This window comes from Eumetopias jubatus, unplaced genomic scaffold (assembly GCF_037043125.1).
Source record: "Eumetopias jubatus isolate StellerSeaLion01/CBP00866 unplaced genomic scaffold, mEumJub1_p1.0 scaffold_8, whole genome shotgun sequence".
NCBI classification, from domain to species: domain Eukaryota; kingdom Metazoa; phylum Chordata; class Mammalia; order Carnivora; family Otariidae; genus Eumetopias; species Eumetopias jubatus.
The window spans coordinates 9813227-9834441 of record NW_028274814.1 but is presented as its reverse complement, the minus strand read 5'-3'; the positions used below and the strand labels follow the sequence as shown (position 1 = coordinate 9834441).

The window sequence follows — 21215 nt, the reverse complement described above, 5'->3', positions numbered from 1 at the left end:
TAACAATAATAGTTGGTGGCTTTTTTTTCCCCCTCTGGAAGTCATCAGTTAAGGGCTCATGTTTGAGTAGGGCAGTGGCGGGGGAAATAGAAAGAAGAGACAGAAAAGAAGTATAGTTAATATGATTTCATGATTATTGAATGTAAAAAGTTAGGGGAGAGAGGAAATCTAAGAAGATTCATGTTTCCAGGTTGTACACTAGCATTTAAATGGGACAGGAAGAATGAGTAGGACTTTATTGGATGAAGAGAGGAGAGCGGTGGGAATAGGGAAGACCAGGTTTTTTTCTGTATATGTTGAATTTGATGGAATGTCCACGTAGTATATTTTCAGTAATTGGGTAATTGAACACGAGGAGTTTCTAGCTGGAGATAGAGCTAGGTTGGAGGTGCAGATCTGAAATAATCTGAGTATAATTATTAAGCGAAGTCATAGCTTGGACAAAGATTGAGCTTGTCCATGGTGGAGAAACATATAGAATGAGAAGAAGGCCAGTGAACAAACCCTGGGAATACCAATATATAAGGGGTGGATGGAGGGGTAGGAGTTAGTAGAGAAGACTGAGGGGTGACTGGGGAAATGTAGGAGAGGAAGTAGAGGAAGTGATGTTGAAAAAATTTAAAAAAATATTTCAAGGAGGAGTAGTATGTGTATAAAATGAAATTACTGGAAAGAAAGTTGGATTTAACTTTTAAAAGCTCTTTGGTGGTAACCTTTTCAAAAGAATTTTTGAGTTGTAAGATCTATTATTTACATGTTTGGGACTTTCTGTGTCCAAATATGGAAAAATAACACATCAAGTAAGGTCCCACGTGACTTTTTTGTAACTGCTGTATCTACCCGGACAGGGTCAAGGGAAAATGGTCTAGCCTGGTGAGTAGACTTGCCAACATTTTTCCATAATTGTCAAAACCTAGGAGTCAAGTGCGAGGAAAAGTGTTGTCTTTCTTACCTGTCTCTTGTGGAGATACTTGAGTTTCTCCTCAAGTCCTTGATACACTCTCCTGGATGAATACGAAAACAAAACAGCAACAGGCAGGAAGCCACTGTCGGGCCCTATCTCTGATATGGAATCATGATGCAGCTGTATTTTGAGAGTTTTAAATTTTGATCAGAAATAGTTGACGGACCAGCAGTTTGGAGCCTTTTGACCTCTTTTAAATATTTTATTGCAGAAAACTAGTGTAATGCCAAGGAGAAAATATAAGGTGACACTGAATATACTAGTCTCACTAGTTTAGGAATTCGGTGTCAGTAAAAACAGTCAATACCTGACTATTTTTGTTAGTGCTGTCTCCCTTGATCCTCTTTTCATTTGCCTTCTTCTAATGTCTCCACTTTTACTGCTCCTTTCTGAATTTCATCTCTAAAGAAAGCGCTAAGGAAAATTGTCTTGGAATCCAACAGTATGAGAACACACTTCGACCATATGTATGTTTGACATATATGTATATTTCCTTCTAAGGTCATGGGCTACCTAATCTCAAGTGTATCTCATATTTTATTAGTTTCTTGTGCTAAATTTCTTTGTATCTGTATCACAGTGACAGAGTTACTGATGATGGTCTGCCAAGACTGAAAGCATTTTCTGGATTGTCAGAAATTTTTCTCTGATATAGTTATAATGTGACATGCTTTTATACAGTTTTAATGTGACATGCTTTTATATTTTTTTCAGAAATCGGTAAACTGTGACTTAACAAGAATATATGGCCAATTAGATTACCAAGTTTTTAACCATCTATGTATATAAGATAACTCACTCTATTTTCCCCCAAATGAGCCCTATTGATCTTTAATGATCAAATCCACTATTTTCAGGGTGGAGTGGATAATTCATCTTATATTTTGGATGGAGTATTTTTGGCTTTTTTTTTTTTTAAGATTTTATTTATCTACTTGACACACAGAGAGAGAGCAAGAGCAGGAACACAAGCAGGGGGAGTGGGAGAGGGAGAAGCAGGCTTCCCGCTGAGCAGGGAGCCCGATGTGGGGCTCGATCCCAGGACCCTGGGATCATGATCTGAGCCGAAGGCAGACGCTTAACGACTGAGCCACCCAGGTGCCCTGTTTTTGGCTTTTTGACTAATTTGTCAACAACTGCCTTTAATAGGTGAACTATGTTTTTAATTCTATAAGAAATTAAGGAAAACCCTGGAAACAAAACTCTATAATCCATAGTGTGTTGTTAAACTGTGTATGATAGTTACATATTTTTCTATAATTATCCCAGTTACCTTATTGATTCCTAACTACCATAAGAATGGTATTAATCCCTATTTATTCATGTATTTATTTTTTTTAAAGTTTTTTTTTTTTTAATTTATCTGACAGAGAAAGGCACAGCAAGAGAAAGAACACAACTAGGGGGAATGGGAGAGGGAGAAGCAGGCTTCCCGCTGAGCAGGGAGCCCGATATGGGGCTCTATCCCAGGACCCTAGGACCGTGACCTGAACTGAAGGCAAACGCTTAACAACTGAGCCACCCAGGTGCCCCAAATTAAGCCCTATTTAGTTGGAGAAAATTTGTGTGATCTTTTCATTTTTTATAGGAAATTTTATCGTGTAGAACATATTGATAATCAGGATTCTCTGTTTTTTCCTGATTAAAATAAGATTGTTGCTTGTTTGACATTATTTTCTGATCATTATGTCATCTATTCTTTTTATGCCTTTATTCAGATGGGTGTAGAAATACAGGAATCTCCAAGGCAAATATTAAGAAAAACAGATTCAAGGAAAGGTGTTCTGTGAAATAACCTTCTGACTGTAATCATGTAGAAAACATCAACCCAAATCATAAAAATTTCACATAATGCAGTTGTATTAGAGGCTCCCAGAACGACACCCAGGTTTGGTTATTCACTAGAAGAACTCACAGGTCTTAGCATGTTTGTACTCATGCCTTTGGTTTATTACGGTGAAAGGATACAAAGCAAAATCAGCAGAGAGGAAAGGTGCATGGAGTGAAGTCTAGAGGAAACCCAAGTGCAGGCTTCTAAGAATCCTCTGCCTGTGGATGTGCTTAATTCCTCCAGCATCAAGTGATGTGTTTAATTCCTCCGGCATCAAATTATGACAACACGTACGAAATGTTGTCTGCCAGTACAAGAATCTTATAGAGACTCGGTGCCTGAAGTTTTCTTGAAATGATAATCACGTAGGCATCTTCTCCCTAGCGTATACCAAAATTCCAGGTTCCCAGAAGGAAATCAAGTATACAGGATAAGTCACCTGGTTTGTACCAACACTTAGGCACAGCCACTCTTAGCAGCTATGGAATGGTGGGAACCCTCCCAAAATCCAAGTTCCCAGATACCAACCAAGGGCCAGCCATTCAAGTGGGATCTAATGGTGGCAGTCTTTGGCCTGCTGTATGGAATCTTTTTTGCACAGGAATTAGAGCCCTGACTTAATTTTTGTTGTTGTTTTAAGATTTTATTTTGACAGCAAGTAATGTGATGGTATAACATGGTACTGGTTTCAGCACATGATCTGTATTAAATTGAAGTGCTGGTTACTTTTTTGACTTTTGGTGAATATTTAACCCGTATTTGTACATAAATTACTGGGGCAATATTAGGTAATTATAATCTTTTTTTTATCTTACTAAACTTTCATTATGATTCTTAAACAATGATTTCTGATTTAAAATTAGAATAAAAACTCTTAATTATATAGATAATGCAGTTTTGTTTCATATGGTGGTGAATCCCTGTTTATAATTATAAAATAAGATTCGATTATATCATTGTCAATTATTTTCCTGCCTAAGTATGCAATTAAAATTATTTGCGGGCGCCTGGGTGGCTCAGTCGTTAGGCGTCTGCCTTCGGCTCAGGTCATGATCCCAGGGTCCTGGGATCCAGTCCCACATTGGGCTCCCTGCTCAGAGGGGAGCCTGCTTCTCCCTCTCCCACTCCCCCTGCTCGTGTTCCTGCTCTTGCTATCTCTCTCTCTGTCAAATAAATAAAATCTTTAAAAAAATAAAATTATTTGCTTTATGTATTTCCATATACTTCAATTTGGTGGATAACACGTGTATTCCGTTACTTCGGTCTTTATCTTAATTTTCATGGTGGCTGTATCTTTAATACGTGGTGATAGCAGGCTCAATGGATACCTTTTTTTTCTTCATGATAAATAGGCCTTACTTTTTTAGAACATTTTCAAGTTAACAGCAAAATATAGCAGAAAGTACAGAGAGTTTCCGTTTACCCCATGTTGCCATACATGCATAGCCTCCCCTGTTGTCAACATCCTGTACCACAGTGATAGACTGTTTTATTTACATTAACTCATCTTTACCATCCAAAGTCCATAATTGACGTTACGGTTCAGTCTTGGTGTTGTACATTCTGTTGGTTTTAACAAATGTATAATGACACGGAATAGTTTCACTGCCTTGAAAGTCCTCTGTGCTGTTTCTATTCATCCCTCCTTTTGCCACAACCCTTAACTCCTAACTTGAAAGGTTTTGCTTTTCCCAGAATGTCCTATAGTTGCACTCATATGGTGGATATGTTCTTGGATGTTTTTTTTTTATTTATTTTAATTTAATTTTATTTTTTTAAAGATTTTATTAGAGAGAGAGAACTCGACGAGGGGGAGGGGCAGAGGGAGAGGGAGTTGCAGACACCTGCGCTGAGGAGGGAGCCCGATGTGGGGCTCCATCCCAGGACCCTGAGGTCATGACCTGAGCTGAAGGCAGATGCTTAACCGATTAACCGACTGAACCACCCAGACGCCTCTCTTCTTGAATGTTTAAAAAATTAAAATTCCAAGGTAATGGAATGTAGTGATTCAAGATATTCTCTGTCCTTTGTTTTGTTTTGTTTGTGTTCATCAGTGTAGGATCTGATGACATATGCCTTACAGACTGAAAAAGTGTGATTTCTGTAGGCATTTGTCACATAGTGGGGAGGGTTGAGAACAATGACATCATGTACTGCTACCTAGCACTAACCATTGGTACCATCCTGGTCTAAGAGGTGGGTCCAGATAGACTCTCTAGCAATGAAAGTAGATAGTCTCAAGAGGTTATACTTTATAAAACCAGAATCACTAAAGTCACTAAAATCTTTCATACTTACGTGCAATTGGAAAGAAGGCCAGAGAGAGTCTGTTTGCTATGTTTTGCCATGCTGCAAAGTACACTGGCTATAGACCAAACTTTGTGATGAGATGTTTCATCCTAAACTTAACAGTCTGCTGAAGAGCTAGAGAAGTTCTATTGTGTTACAGCAAAATAAATACAGTCTCTTTTAACTACACCTAGTAGTGGAAGTCCAGAAGAATCATGTTATTTAAGTTTGACATTGTCAGTCTATGATAATGATTCTGCTAATGATACCAGTTTCGGTCAGTCTCATAGGGTTTGGTTACAAGGTATCAAATTCTGATAAATACCATTCTCTTCTTGCATTTGGTAAATGTAGAGGAGAAAGTAAGATTTCTTAATGCATTAACTGCCTACCAATAATATAATTAATAGTCTTTCCAGTGTGGTTTCCAGGTGTGGTCTTGAAGGAATACTTTTTAACAAATCATCAGTCTTATACTTTTAATATTCTGTATTTTTCTATTGTTGATTTAAAATGTATTTTGCTTTTTTCATTAGTGGCGGATAAGATTTCTGAAGAGGAGTCTTTAAGCAGGTAGGATTTTTATGGAGTCTTTAAAATTACGTGTTAACTAAGGGAATGCAGAGAAAAGCATTTGTTGAGTTCTACTCTGGGCTAGACACTATATTATGTGCTTGACCTTTATTACTCATATAGTCATTACAACAGCTTCACAAAGTAGCTCTGCTATTGTAGCCTATTTTTTATTAGTCAGCTGTGGTGCAGGGAGGTTGATTAATGGACCTGTGATTGCATAGTTAATGAGTAGCAGACCCATGATTTGACTGTCAGCCTGTGTGACTCCCACATCCATTCTTTTGTCCCTCAGCAGCACTGGGATTAAGATACAGATCCTAGTCAGATCAACGCATTCAAATTTAGTTATGTGTTACCCCTGCTTTAGAGTTTTCTTAAGAAACCAGGTTCGTTCAAGCATTTGTCCTAATATATTTGACAACTAGTGATAACTAGAGGTCATTATTGCAGTGGTAACTAGTCTCTTGTTTTTACTGTCAAAGATTTTAGGGTAGATCTCAGTTACCTATGGCCACAGTACATAGCTTTTACACAAGCAAGACCTAATCAGGCAAATTCTTAGATATAGTGATGTCTGCTCTCCTTGAGAGGAATGATGTTTCCAGAAGTGAAGGATATGTAATCTAGGTGTAGACCATGTTACGTTAATTAAGTTTATCATCTATTTAGAGGCTATTTCTAAAATGATTCTCTATTTACTGACTTCCCAGTCTAGTTTTCCCTTTAGGCTAGTACCCTTGACTAGTTCTTTGAAGCTTCTTTTTTTGTAGACCTTTTTCCTTTTCTCCATGACTTTTCTATAATCTTTTCTTGATTGTTTTTTTTTTACTTTGTTCTCTGCTTTTCTTGTTGTTTTAGTCCATTAATTTTTTCCATTTCTGCCAGCTAATTAGTCTCTGTTTTTCTCTAGACAAAATCAAAAGCACATAGAATTTCAGGATTTTAAGGAATCTCAGAGATGAATTAATCAAAATACCCTCTGGTACTGCAACCTATGTTTAACATCCTCACCAAGTGGTTGTTTAAATGGAGAATTTGAAACTCAAAAGAGATTAAAAGTGACTTACTTGGATATAAGTGACAGAAATGAGATTTAAATTCAGGTTTTTTCCTTTTTTTCATCTTGTAGGTGAATGTTTTAATAATTGAAAGATGGGGAGGGGGTCTTGTGAACACAGTGAAGGTGGATAAGGAAGGAATTAGCAGGAGAGGCCAAGTTTCAAGAAGAATAACACTGGGTTGGATAGTTTTAGAAAAGATGTCAGAATAGTGGGGTTTATAATAAGTTAGATAAAGATGAATTATAGGAATGAAGGATACACACACACACACACACACACACACACACAAGGAATGAAGTCACAGGATATTGGTAGGTTTTGGAAAGGCATATTAAAATAGAGGGTTGAAGAGAATCTTGAGCAGCTTTTTTGTTTTGTTGGTTTAATTGAACGAACTAGCATGCTTCAGGTTTTCTGTTGAGAGATATTAAAATCATTTGAGCCACTGGGAAGAATCTTTTTACAGCATATAAGAATGTGATATCATCTACTTGCACCCCAACTTACAGAGAGTGGCTTAGAGCCTCTTGAGTAATAGGCGGAATGGAGATTCTACACAACATAGATGTATGGCCCAAGGTAGCGGTCTCCTCACTCCACCTCTTTTCTTAATTCTCTGATGCCCTGCCCATGTGCATGTAGGGTTTGGTGGGGTGGGACTGGCTGTCAAATCAGTAAGAGAGTTTTATTTGGGTAGTTGGTAACATGTCTATGTTGAGATGACTACATGGAGGACTGAAACTCCATTTAGCTTGTTCTCCAGGAGCAGGAAATGGCTCCTACTCTTGGTCATTTGAGCCTATCCTTGTTTTGGGAGTCTGTGCTTTCATAGGCTAAAGACTTAAAGGTTGGAGAGTACCACTGAACCCTGCAGAAGAGTGATAATAGGAGTGGGAACTCACAGAAAGAAAATACTAGGCAGTGTATAGGGAAATGGAGGCACAGCTACCCGGACTCTATTTTTATCGCAGTCTCTCTTCTTGGGTATCTGAGTGCCTGTGAAGGTTTTTAAGGTCTTGCTAGTTTATGTAGACCTAAATAAGGCAGGACCTGTGAAGGAAAAACTTCGGATCTTATAATTTTTAATCTTTTAATCTGGGAATAGTATTCCCACTAATAGCATTAATTTGTTCTTTAACATTTATATATTTATTTATTTCTTTTAATTGAAGCATAGTTGACCCAAGATGGTAAGTTAGTTTCAGGTGTACAAGGTAGTGCTTGAACAACTCTATATGTTACACCATGCTCACCACAAGTGTAGCTACTATCTGTTACTGCATAATGCTATTACAGTACCATTGACTATATTCCCTATGCTGTACTTGTATCCCTGTGACTTACTATAACTGGAATCCTGAACCTCCCATTCCCCTTCACCCATTGTGTCCGTCCCCCACCCCCTTCCCTTCTGGCAATACAGAATTCTCCCTATTTCTGGGTCTGTTTCTGCTTTTTGTTTGTTCATTTGTTCTGCTTTCTAGATTCTACAGATAAGTGAAATCATACACTATTTGTCTTTCTCTGACTTATTTCACTTAGCATAATACCCTCTAGGTACATCTACATTGTTTCAAATGGCAAGATCATATTCTTTTTTATGGCTGAGTAACATTCCTGTGTGTGTGTGTGTGTGTGTGTGTGTGTGTGTGTATATGTGTGTGTAAGAGATACATCTGTTGATGGACACTTGGGTTGTTTCCATATATTGGCTGTTGTAAATAATGCAATAAACATGGGGGCGCATATATCTTTTCAAATTAGTGTTTTCATTTTCTTTGGGAAAGTAAATAACCAGTAGTGGAATTACTGCATCATATGGTATTTCTATTTTTAATATTTCAGGGAACCTCCATACTGTTTTTCACACCATTTTCTATCCCCATCACCAGTGCACAAGGGTTCCTTTTTCTCTACATCCTCACCAACACTTGTTTTTTTTGTTTTTGATTCTAGCCATTCTGACAGGTATAAGGTGATAATTCATTGTGGTTAACTTTTAAACAATTAACTTTCAAACATTTCAGAATTCCTTGCCTGTCACTCTTAGGTATGGTAACTGAGACTGGGTCTTTAGTAGGTATTTCACATCTTCGGAGAGGTGGAGGCAAAATAGATAATGAAAACCTTTTTAAAAACAGAGACCAAATTTTGAAAGACCTATACTCTAACAACTATAAAACATTGATGACAAATTGTGTCAAGACAGAAGAAGTGGAAAGACGTTGCATGCTCATGGATGGGAAAAACACATATTGTTAAAATGTCTATATTACCCAAGGCAATCTACAGATTTAATGCAATGCCTATTAAAATACCAACATTTTTCACACAACTGGAACAAACAATCCTAAACTTTGTATGGAACCACTGAAGACCTCGAATAGCCAAAGCAATATTGAAAAACAAATTGGAAGTATCACAATTCCAGATTTCCAGTTCTATTACAAAGCTGTAGTAATCAAAACAGTATGGTACTGGCAAAATACAAATATAGATCAGTGGAATAGAGAAAACCCCAGAAATAAACCCAAAACTATATGGTCAATTAATCTTTGACAAAGCAGGAAAGAATATCCAATGGAGAAAAAGCAGTCTCTTCAACAAATGGTGTTGGGAAAACTGGACCACTTTCTTTAAAAATAAACTCAAAAACGGGTTTAAGACCTAAATGTGACACCTGAAATCATAAAAATACATGAAGAGAGCACAAGCAGTAATCTCTCTGATATTGGCTATAGCAGTGTTTGTTTTTTTTTTTTTCTCTAATTATTTCTCCTGAGGCAAGAGAAACAAAAGCAAAAATAAACTGTTGGGACTACATCAAAATCAAAAGCTTTTGCACAGCGAAGGAATCAGTCCACAAAATGAAAAGGCAACCTATGAATAGGAGAAGATATTTGCAAATGACATATCTGATAAAGGGTTAGTATACAAATATAAAGAACTGATAGAACTCAACACCCAAAACACAACCCAGTTTAAAAATGATCAGAAGGCATGAACAGACATTTTTCCAAAGAAAACATACAGATGGTCAACAGGCACAGAAGAAGAGGCTCAACATCACTCATCATCGGGGATGATGCAAATCAAAACTACAATGAGACACCACTGCACACCTGTCAGAATGACTAGAATCAAAAACACAAGACACAAGTGTTGACGAGGATGCGGAGAAAAAGGAACCCTCTTGGATTGTTGGTGGGTATGCAAACTGGTGCAGCCACTGTGGGAAACAGTATGGAGTTTCCTCAAAAAGTTAAAAATAGAACCACCCTATAATCCAGTAATTGCACTACTGGGTATTTACCCAAAAAATACAGAAACACCAATTCAAGGGGCTACATGCACCCCTATGTTTACTACTGCATTATTTACCAGAGTCAGCCCAAGTGTCCATTGATAGATGAATGGATAAAGAAGTGATATATATACACAATGGAATATTATTCAGGCATAGAAAAGAATGAAATCTTGCCATTTGCAATGAAATGGACGGAACTAGAGAGTATTATGCTAAGTGAAGTCAGTCAGAGAAAGACAAATACCATATGATTTTACTCATGTGTAGAATTTCAGAAACAATAAAAATGAGCAAAGGGAAAAAAAAAAAAAAGACAAACCAAGAAACAGAGTGTTAATGATAGAGAACAAACTGATGGTTACCAGAGGGGAGATGGGTGGGGGAATGGGTGAAATAGGAGGTAGGGATTAAGAAATGCACTTGTCATGATGAGCACTGGGTGATGTTTGGAATTGCCGAATCATTATATTGTATACATGAAACTAATATAGTACTTGTATGTTAGTGATACAGGAATTAAAATACAAACTTAGTAACAAAAACAGAGGCCAAATTTTAATTATATCAAGAAACTTCATTCAGTAAATAGATAGCTGACCTTTCATTCGATTTTTCTTTCTAATAAACTTGCTTTTGTTGTATGTTTTTGCTCTTAAGTATTTCCATTAAACCTGGTACTGATGATTCATGGCTTACATCAGATGCTGAAGACTTAAATTTTGGTATCCAGGTAAAGTACTCTCTTGTGCAATTTGTTTTCCTGCTTTGAATTTAGTTTGTATGTTATTTACTCTTAAAATTTAGCAGTGGCCTACCTATTATCATTTTATGTTTGTGATGGAAAGTTGGTCATAACAAACCATTTTGTAGAAATATGATGAGTTGAAAATTGTTTTTTTTTTTTACTCTGGTAAATACTGAAGGTAGAGACTGAAAAAAGTGGGCTGGAAAATACATAATGACAGAAAATTATATTGGGAAAAACTTTTCCATAATGGAGGAAATAAGATACTTGGTCAAGGGTAACGATTCTTACTGTGAGTTTTAAATTATGTTAACATGACTTTTCTTTCTTTCTTTCTTTCTTTCTTTCTTTCTTTCTTTCTTTCTTTCTTTCTTTCTGTCTTTCTGTCTTTCTTTCTTTCTTTCTTTCTTTCTTAATATGACGTGTATACTCATGCCTAAATGAAATCTATAGTGGATTCAATTATTGCGGAGATTTTTTATCTTGGACATTTTTTACCTTGGTAACATATTGTTTCAAAAAAGACTTTTTTCTCTATTTTTATCCTTTGTTCTACATTTAGACTAAAATTATATTAGAAATTGTGGAAATTCAGAAATTTAAATTGTTTCTCAAAATTTATATTGCAAAGGTATTCCACTGTGTTTTCAAAATAATTCCATTAAGAGTATACTTAAAACTTTATCTAAGTGAAGAATACATGTTTTGCCTAAAATAATAATCAGCTCTAGAGGCAGAGGCTCTTCATAGCCATATGATAAAATGTCCAATTTGAGAAATCTTTTATAGTATAGTTTTTAAAAATATCTACTCAATCTTTGTATCAGATTCTAAAATTTAAAATTTCATTCTTATTTAAATATTCATTTTAAAGCCCCTGCATCATTATAAGCTACTGGATGTTAGGAAACGTAATTGTGCATCTCCTAGAACGCCTAGAATAAAGTCTTGCTTGGAAGAAGCCATTTCATATTTTCTGAATGTGAATAAATGAGCAGACAGATGGAATTCTATATAATGGAATGTTATAAGTAATGTGCATAATGTGTCATAAATATATGAATTTTTAACAATATGGCTCAGATTTATATTCCTTTTTTAGTTTCTATAAACATTTTATGTATTATTTATTTGAGAGAGAGAGGGAGAGAGAGAGAGAAACAACAGAGGGGAGAGGGCCAGAGGGAGAAGCAGGCTCCCCGCCGAGCCGGGAGCCGGCGGACTCAGTCCCAGGAACCCGGCATCATGACCTGAGCCGAAGGCAGTCGCTTAACCAACTGAGCCACCCTCGCGTCCCAATTCTGCTGTTTTTATTCAAACAGAAATGAAGCAGAATTTATAAAAATTGCAATTATTTATAATGATAAAGTTAAACACGAAATATTTTTAGCGATTAAAATTACGACAAACTAAGAGTCAAATGTTATAATTAATGAAAAAAAGTTCTGGGATGACTGGGTGGCTCAGTCGTTAAGCATCTGCCTTAGGCTCAGGTCGTGATCCCAGGGTCCTGGGATCGAGCCGCGCATTGGGCTCCCCGCTCGGCCGGAGGCCTGCTTCTCCCTCTCCCACTCCCCCTGCCTGTGTTCCTGCTGTCGCTGTCTCTCTCTCTGTCAAATACATAAATAAAATCTTAAAACAATATATATATATATAGCATTGAATGATGTTAAAGCATAAATGGGGATGCTTAGACTTTTCTCTGTCATCTCTGCATTTACGCATAAAAACTATTTCCTTATACTTTTTACGTGTAATTGATAAAATAATTATGTGCTAAATATAATAATACAGCATAATACAGTTCTGCTAATTTGCAAGCTTAACTTAATGAAAGCTGCGTAGTATTATTGCAGAAAACTGAGGCTTAGGAGTCATAAGGAAGTAGTTTGGGTTTTGAAATTAAGTTATTTAAAAAACTAAAGAATTACTCCAGGCCAAGCTATGGCCAGATGTGATTCTGTGGTGTATATGGATGTGCAAAATTCCTAATCAGATCTAGAAAGTTTGGGTTACAGTTTTTTACAACTTGGAACCTGAAAAGCTAATGCCTGGGACTCGAAAGCATTTTCTATGTGTTTGTGTATGTGTGTGTGTGTGTGTGTGTGTGTGTGTGTGTGTGTGTATATATATATATATATATTAAGATTTTATTTATTTGAGAGAGAGAGAGTGAGTGAGCAGGAGGGAGAGGGAGAATCTGCAGCAGACTCCACTCTGGGCGCAGAGCACTACTGATACCAAGAGTTGGACGCTCAACTGACTGAGCCATCCAGGGGCCCTGAAAGTATTATATTTGGATTGTCAAGTGGATTTACAAGGAGCTTTGGGATTATAATAACAATTTGGTTTAGCGGTGTTTTATTTATTTATTTTTAAAAAGATTTTCTTTATTTATTTGAGAGAGAGAGAGAGAAAGACAGCGTGAGCTGGGGGAGGCGCGGAGGGAGAGGGAGAAGCAGGCTCCCCACTGAGCACATGGGGCTAGATCCCAGAACCAACTGAGCCACCCAGGCATCCCTGGTTTAGTGGTGTTTTAATAGGTAAAAGCCTTTTTGGATAGTTAAAATAGTATGCATTAAGTATCTTTGTGGCAGCCATACTTGTAGTAACATAAGTATAAAGTGATGATGACCTATTCTAAGGTGACAGACCATGGAAGGAGGTAAAAAGGGCCTGACCTCTTAGCACAGGCAGGTGCTACACAATGGTGCAAGCACCATAGTCGAAGTCAAAAGATATGCTAGCATCCTGGTTCTGTCACTTGGTAGCTGTGGGATCCCAGAAAAACTTGTTTAACCTGTTTGAATGTCAGTGACCTCATTCATAAAAATGGTACTAATACCTACCTCTCAGGTATGTGTAATGAACAAATGTGGGAACAAATGTGAAAACACTTTGTATACTGTAAAGGCTGCTATAGAAATACAGGACAAAAATGATCACAGCAGTATTTAGTGATTTATTAAATATTGAGGACACTTTTTTTAAATGTGAAGATTTCTGAAGGACAATAAAATAAATGGCAGTAGTGTCAAGAAAAGAATGGCAAAGTTAGAACGGGCAGGTGGATTTCTAATTTGGGATATGTTAAGTTTCAGTGACATTGTATAGGTATACAGCTGACCCTTGAACGGGATGAGTTTGAATTGTGTGTCCACTTACACACAGACTTTTTTGATACAGTACAGTACTGTTAATCTGTTTTCCTTATGATTTTCTTAATAGCCTTTTCTTTATATTGTAAGAATCCAGTATATAATACCTATAACATGAAAATGGGTTAATTGACGTTACATTAATGGTAAGGTCAGCATTAGGTTATAATTTACTCTGACCTTCCATGCTCACTTTACAGAGTCCAGGGCCAAATGAGGATTAAGACGTAGATTAGATCTAGAGAGCAGATACTAGGTCTTCTCTTTGAATGTTTTGGTTTTTAATTTACATTTTTCCTATTTTAAGTCTAATTGCGTTTAAAGTAGGAAGTTCAATAGGAGATTAGTAGTTAAGTTTTTGGGGAATCAAAAGTTAGATGTGGATTTTTGACTGCACGGCTGTGAACGCCCTTAACCCTTGCATTGTGTAAGGGTCGACAGTATAGTGACTTGGTACTTGAGACCTTCTCAGTGAGATGATTTTATTTCTTTTTTAGAGAGAGAGAGAGAGAGAGAGCGCGTGTGAGAGGGGTGGGGAGGGGCAGAAGAAGAGGGAGAGAGAGAATCCCAAGTAGGCTTCATGCTCAGCACGGAGCCGGACATGGGGCTTGATCTCATGACCCTGAGATCGTGAACTGAGCTGAAATCAAGAGTTGGACACTTAACTGACTCTGCCACACAGGCACCCCCCTCAGTGAGATTTTATATGTTTTGACCTTAAATACATTTCTGTTATTGAATATCAGTTATGTACCAGGCTGTATAAGTTGAGGGGTTAGGCTGTAGTGGTAGGAGCAGAAAAAATAAGGAAACAGCAATCCATTGTAAGTTACTATAAGTGCTTTGTATAAAGAAAATGGAAATGTTAGGTTAGGGAATTTTGGGGGAGTTTGTCATTAGGATGGGGATGAGAATGGGAGTGGAATTTTGTTAGTCAGGAAAGATCTCTCTGAATGTGGCAAGAGCTGCCAAGTGGCGGATGAGAAGGACCAGTCGTGCCAGGGTCTTGGAGAAGGACGTTCTAGACAGAGAGAACCATGGATCACATCTATGCATCATTTCACTCTTATGTCTTGGAATGACCAGGAAGCGGGAAGATCCGCCCCATTGTCATAATCATTGTTGTTACTGTTGGGTGTAGAAAAGAAAATGTGCATACTAAAATAAGTGCCTGGTACATTTTAGGTAATTAATAAATAAATGTTCTTATTCTTCCCTTAGGAAAGCTTAGACTTTTTGAAGAGTTTCATACCTGTATCTAAACTGCTTTGCTATTATTTAAATATAATTTCAAGAAAAGTTTTTTTCTTTCTTTGCCATTTCATTCAACCATTTATCCTATCAATAAAAATTCCAAGCCTTTGTTTATCTAAATGAAGCAGCAGCTACCACAGTGTTCTATTTATACTCAAGATGATATACTCCAAGGTTTCTCATCATGTCCAGTATCTTCTTCTTTGAGCACTGAAAACGTTTCTGCCGTCAGGAAGAGTTTAAATTTGTAGCAAATATACTTATTAAAGAATTTGTTTAAATACATCTTTTTAATGTCCTTTTATTTTGGTGGGGAATGCAAAGGAGAGTTAGGTGTTTTGTTAGTTCCTGTTGAAAGGTACATACAAATCAGTCTTCTGTCTATGAAAGTATTTACTCTGGCCTTCCATGTTCGGTTTACAGAGTCAGTGGGCAAATGTAGATTAAAAGGTACCCTTAATCTAGAAAGCATATATGAGGTTTTGAGATGTTTTGGTTTTCAATACATGCTTTTCTTATTTGTAAGTCTGATTGCTGTTAACATCGGAAATTCAGATATTTTCTTAGAAAAGGATTCGGAAGTCTTTATGCAGCTCATTTTTGATGTTAATTTTAACAGAGTATTTCTGAGAGTCTTCCAAAGAAAGACGTTAAACGTTTATCTGGAGCTGCGGATCAGAAGGGACCACGTATATTAAATGAAGAAGTAGAAGGTAAGAATTGTATTTTATTAAAAAGTCACTTGATAGAATGTTAATTTAAAATGGGAATAGTGATTGATATGTTCTAATATCCAAAGAAAATCACCTATTAAACGCATAGAAAGGAGAAAGATGTGAAAAGGAGATAAATTGATATCAGGTGTCAGCAACAGATTAAATTGAGAGTGCCACTGCAGGAACTAAATTACTGGTTCCATTTCAAGATACTCTAAGACCTAAGGAACATCAGGAAATAAGAGGAAAAGAGCAAAAGAGGGAATGATGAGAAAGGCGGAGAGTACCGGGAGTAAATGAAGGGCAAAGGCAGCTCTTTATAGTGGAAGGTGGTAACATAAAATAATTCTTTAGAAGGAAGAGCAGAGTATTTGAAATGCAGGAAAAATATCAAGTGAGCTTCCAGTACCAAAGTTTGTCAGAGTAGTATGCCAAAATTTTTCCACTCTTCCTGATTTCCTCACTGTTGGGAAGACATTAAGGACCGGCGTAGCTGATTATGCAGAGCTATGTCCTAGTCGGCTATAAATGTATATATCTTAATGTCATACAAAATGGTGGCACTTCATAAGATAGTACCATTTAGTGCAAAATAAGAGAATTGAAAGGAAGAAGAGAGCAGGGTCAGTTAGGGGGAGATCAAGGAAGCTTTCGCCCTGATAAAAAGTCCATTAGAAAGTTTATGACTTTTTTTTTTAATTTTATTTATTTATTTGACACAGAGAGAGAGACAGCGAGAGAGGGAACACAGGCGGGGGGGTGGGAGAGGGAGAAGCAGGCTTCCCGCCAAGCAGGGAGCCCAATGTGGGGCTCAATCTCAGGACCCCGAGACGATGACCTGAGTTGAAGGCAGACGCTTAACAACTGAGCCACCCAGGCACCCTGAAAGTTTATGACTTTTAATACATTTTCAGTTTTGGAGAATCGATAGGAACTTGAGGCTTTTTCTAGAAGGTTAAGTTAAGGTAAAGGAATGTGGCAGCAGACTCCGTATGGACCAGAATTTCTCAAATTGTAGTGAATCATCCGAGACCTTGTTAAAAATGCAATTGTGAGCAGCAGGTCTGGGATTCTGCATTCTGACCTCTCAGGTGATGCCAGTGTTGGTGGTCCTTGGGTCATGTGCTCCGTACGTAGCAAGGATTTAGACTTCCCTATAGAGAAATCTGGAAGGGCCACTGGATAGTTTAAGACATAATAGGATCAAGGAAGAGCATGACTTTGTTTTTATTGCTGAGCATGTTTTTAGCTAGAGGGGAGCAAGGAGATGGAGAAAGAGAGGTTATAGATGTAAGATACTGCTGCCACACCAAGAGGAAAGAAGCGGTGGAGATAATCCATAATCAAAGGGATGTAAAAGCAGAACAGTCAAGACCATAGATCCAGAAATTACTTTTTTTAAAGACTTATTTATTTATCTTAGGGAGAGAGAGAGAGAGAGAGAGCGCGAGCAACCAGGGCGAGGGGCAACGGGAGAGGGAGAGAGTATCCTTAAGCAGACTCCCTGCTGAGCCTGGAGCCCGATGCGGGGCTCAGTCCCAGGACCCCGACATCATGACCGGAGCTGAAATCAAGAGCCAAGACACCCAACTGACTGTGCCACCCAGGCGCCCCCAGAAATTACTTTTGAAGAAGGTGGATAGTGAAGGGAAGGAGGGAAGAAAGAAAGTCGCGGTAGCTAGGAAATTTTGGAGTTGATGAGGAAACTTGAGAGAATTCACTTTAGATGGCTTGAGTGTATTTGCACTAAAGCAGATTAAATTACAGCTGCTCCACAAAGAATACTGAAAGCAGATGGAATGCTAAACTTGGGGTAAAACAGCCACTCATTCATCCTCCTGAGATCTATGGGACATCAAAGATCTATGTTGTATTGGTATTCATTATTCAAATGAGATTAATTTGAATATGGAAGCTTTGGCTGTTTTTCTTTTTTAAGATAGCTAATTTTTTGATATGATAGCTGTTTCAAAAAAACCTTTTAAAGACTAACATGATCTACCAAATCAAACTAATTTTGGAAACAAAAGAGATTATCGCGTTCATTCCCTAAATGCTAAAATTGTTATTATCAGTAAGTATGACACTGATTTTGAAATACAAAAGATTTTCAGTATCTAAAAATTCTGTGGCGATTAAATTGATTTTTTTTCCATTTTGGTAGTCCTATTTCCATACTGAAAGCGTATTATACATTATTTCCTTTTTTTCCCCAAGATTTTATTCTTTGAGAGAGAGAATGAGAGAGAGAGAGAGTATGAGAGGGGGGAGGGTCAGAGGAGAAGCAGACTCCCCGCTGAGTGGGGAGCCCGATGCGGAACTCGATCCCAGGACCCTGGGATCATGACCTGAGCCGAAGGCAGCCGTTTAACTGACTGAGCCACCCAGGCACCTCCCTTTATTATTTTTAATGAATAAATGGAATACTGGTTTTAAGGAGCACTATATTATTTAAAAATAATATGTGGAAAGTCAGTTTTCATTCTACTAAGATACTCAGTCTATTGATTAACCACATCTAATGTGTGCTCTACTTAATGTACCAGTTAATTCCATGCCTTTTATCAGTCATGTGATCAGGTCTGTACTCATAAATCGTACAATATTTTTTTCACCCCTGTAGTTTTAGGTTCTTTCTTTACTTGTAGAATTAACACTGTGTTTTCAAAAGATTTTCAATGATCTCCTAGAGTAGTGAGTACGGGCAAGAAATGCAAAGTTATTTACCTCTGCAAGTGACTTGTTTGCTGTTACTTCTTCCCGAGCTTGGTAGATTCAAGAAGGAGGACTTCTAAAATACCTACAGGTTCCTGTAACAAAGGAAGATCTGAAACAAAAATTAGAAATACAAGCAACTTAAAACAGTTCATGTGGATTGTTTCTCTTCTCTCTTGATGCCTTTTATAAAGTAGTGAGCAAAGTTAGTTCTCTAGGGACCCACGATTGTGTGCTTATTCATTTAATACAGATTTATTCTGTACTGTGCCCTGATAATTTTATATCCTCAATATTTCTGGACCCATTCTGTCAGTTCAGGTGTACTTCATCTTTATTTTGCAGTACTGCCTTGTAATTCATCTCCCATCTTGTGTGACAGTGCCCCTCAAATTCATCCCTCTCCACGGCATTTAGAGTGATCTGTCTCAAATGTCAATATGACTAGGAACCACTGTTGAAAATATATTTGTGTCCAGGTATCTTAAACTTACATATAAAGCTTTCATAATCTTGACTTCTGCCAAACTCTCTAGCCCTTTCTGCCGTCTGCCCTTTTCTCTGGCATTCTGAACTGCTGCTGATGTCTTCCTCTTAGATCCCTGTATTACCCTGTTGTGTGCTTCTCTCCCTTTTAGACAAATATTTACCCTGTCGTGTGTTCTCTCCCTTGTCTTCCTACAGCCTTGCATACTCTCCCTGTTTTCCTCCCTCTAATCCCTTTGAATCTGGCTGACCTCACTGTTTTCAGTTTCGGTTCAGGCATTATGTCCAGGAAAACCATTCCTGACACCTTTTATCTACGTGCTTCTTGAAACCTGGGTGCCTAGCACTTACTGGGAACTCAGTAAATAATTACTGAGTAAAATGAAGACAGTTTACATAGAGATGACTTAAGAGATTGCCCCATATAGGGGCACCTGTGTGGCTCAGTCGGTTGCGCGTCCAACTCTTGATTTCGGCTCAGGTCATGAGCTCAGAGTTGTGAGATCGAGCCCCTGTGTGGCTCAGTGCTGGGCTTGGAGCCCGGTCAAGATTCTCTCTCTCTCTCTCTCTCTCTCTCTGCTCCTCCCCCTCTCTAAAAAAAAGAGAGAGAGAGAGAGAGATTGTCCCATATAGTCCAGGAGCCAAAGAAATAGATATAGAAAGAAGTAATTTACAGTTCAGGTGGTGAAGATACACTAGAAAAATCTGTAAAGTACTAAGGTACCCCTGAAGAAAGAGACACCTATTAATCTGGGGAAGACTAGCCATAATCAAGGATGACTTTACATAGCAGTCTGTGTCCTAAAAGATGTGAAGAAATTTATCAAGTAGGAGAGGAAAACATTTCAGGAATGTTTACACTCAGCAGCGACATACACCCATAGGAAGCTTGTACACTAATAAAGGCATAAAAAATCCTAATAATTTTGGAAACCATGAATAATGTTGTAGCTGAGGCTTTGGGTGTTAAGAGGTGCTGTTACAAGGTAAAGAATAGTCTGTTGTGATTTTACATGTTTCTGCTGCATTTTAAAATTTTGTTTCTGAGTGTTTTGTTCATTGATGTGAGGTGGATGAACTTGTGAATGAATCGTTGAGATGTTTGTATGTCTTTAACCTGGTGACATTTAGTATTTCCCAAATGGTTTGTTGAAGTTTCCGGTAATTAAAAGTGTTTCTTAAAGTAAATATTCAGCTAAAGATTAAGTTTAATTTGAACTATCAATAGATGAAATGTTATTTTCTGTTTTTAAGAAGGATATAGCTTTTATCTAACCATTCTCAGTAGTCCATTTTAACTAAATATATAGATTTGCCAGGAGAACGAGACTTAGAAAGGACATCAGAGGAAGAGCAAAAAAGACTTGATGAAAGGGACAATAAGCACTTACAGGTATGTAAAAAGTTAAATTTAAATGTAAATTTCCGCTTTTATATTGTTTTTCCTGCTTTAATAACGTAACATAGTTCAAATGAAATTATCTTTTGAATGGACATATTGAAGTCAATAGATTATAATTTAATATTTAGTTTTTATAAAATTTTACAAGTTACAAACCTTAAACTATTGTTAGAATTTATAGTAACTTATAGCTAAACTTCATCCTTGGAATTGAGAGGAAAAAAAAATTCCTGAACAGTGTTTGCTTCTTCCATTTTTGTCACTTTTTATGTGATAAAGAAGGTAACACCAAATATTGAATCATATGTTTAAACAGTTGAAATTATGAGCAGCGTAATAATGATGACTACTGACTTAGATCCACGTAGAAGGAGTAATTATCCTCAGTGGTTCCAAATGTGCAGTTCTGTATTGCCCATCACTAATGCCAAGATTAAAGATTTATTTTGCCTTGTGATCTCTGTGTAGTTGACTTCAGAGAGTGGGGTCATAAAGTCAGCACAATTGCCAATTGCCTAGAATCCCACCTTCCAGGATGGGACCTTTGTAGTTGGGTAATAAACCATAACTCTTTCAGTTATTTCATTTCAGCGTAGGAAATCAGTATTATTAACATTTTTCTTATCCACTCTCAGTGGACATTATATTAGAGCTGGATAGAAGCAGATAATTATAGTGATGTATAACACTATCATAGTATATAATTTGAAT

The 21215-nt window shown here is 37.3% G+C and overlaps 1 protein-coding gene across 2 annotated transcripts in view; it reads left to right on the top strand.

Annotated features, from left to right (window-relative positions):
* The window catches only part of LOC148163649 (ankyrin repeat domain-containing protein 26-like), an 89829-nt gene that overhangs the window by 12951 nt on the left and 55663 nt on the right, over positions 1–21215 (top strand). For both annotated transcript variants that reach the window (XM_088025469.1, XM_088025468.1), the window contains exons 7-10: positions 5621–5657; positions 10686–10758; positions 15805–15898; positions 20413–20495. In XM_088025469.1, the coding sequence (XP_087881595.1) occupies positions 5621–5657; positions 10686–10758; positions 15805–15898; positions 20413–20495 (287 nt within the window). The remainder of the gene's footprint in view (positions 1–5620; positions 5658–10685; positions 10759–15804; positions 15899–20412; positions 20496–21215) is intronic.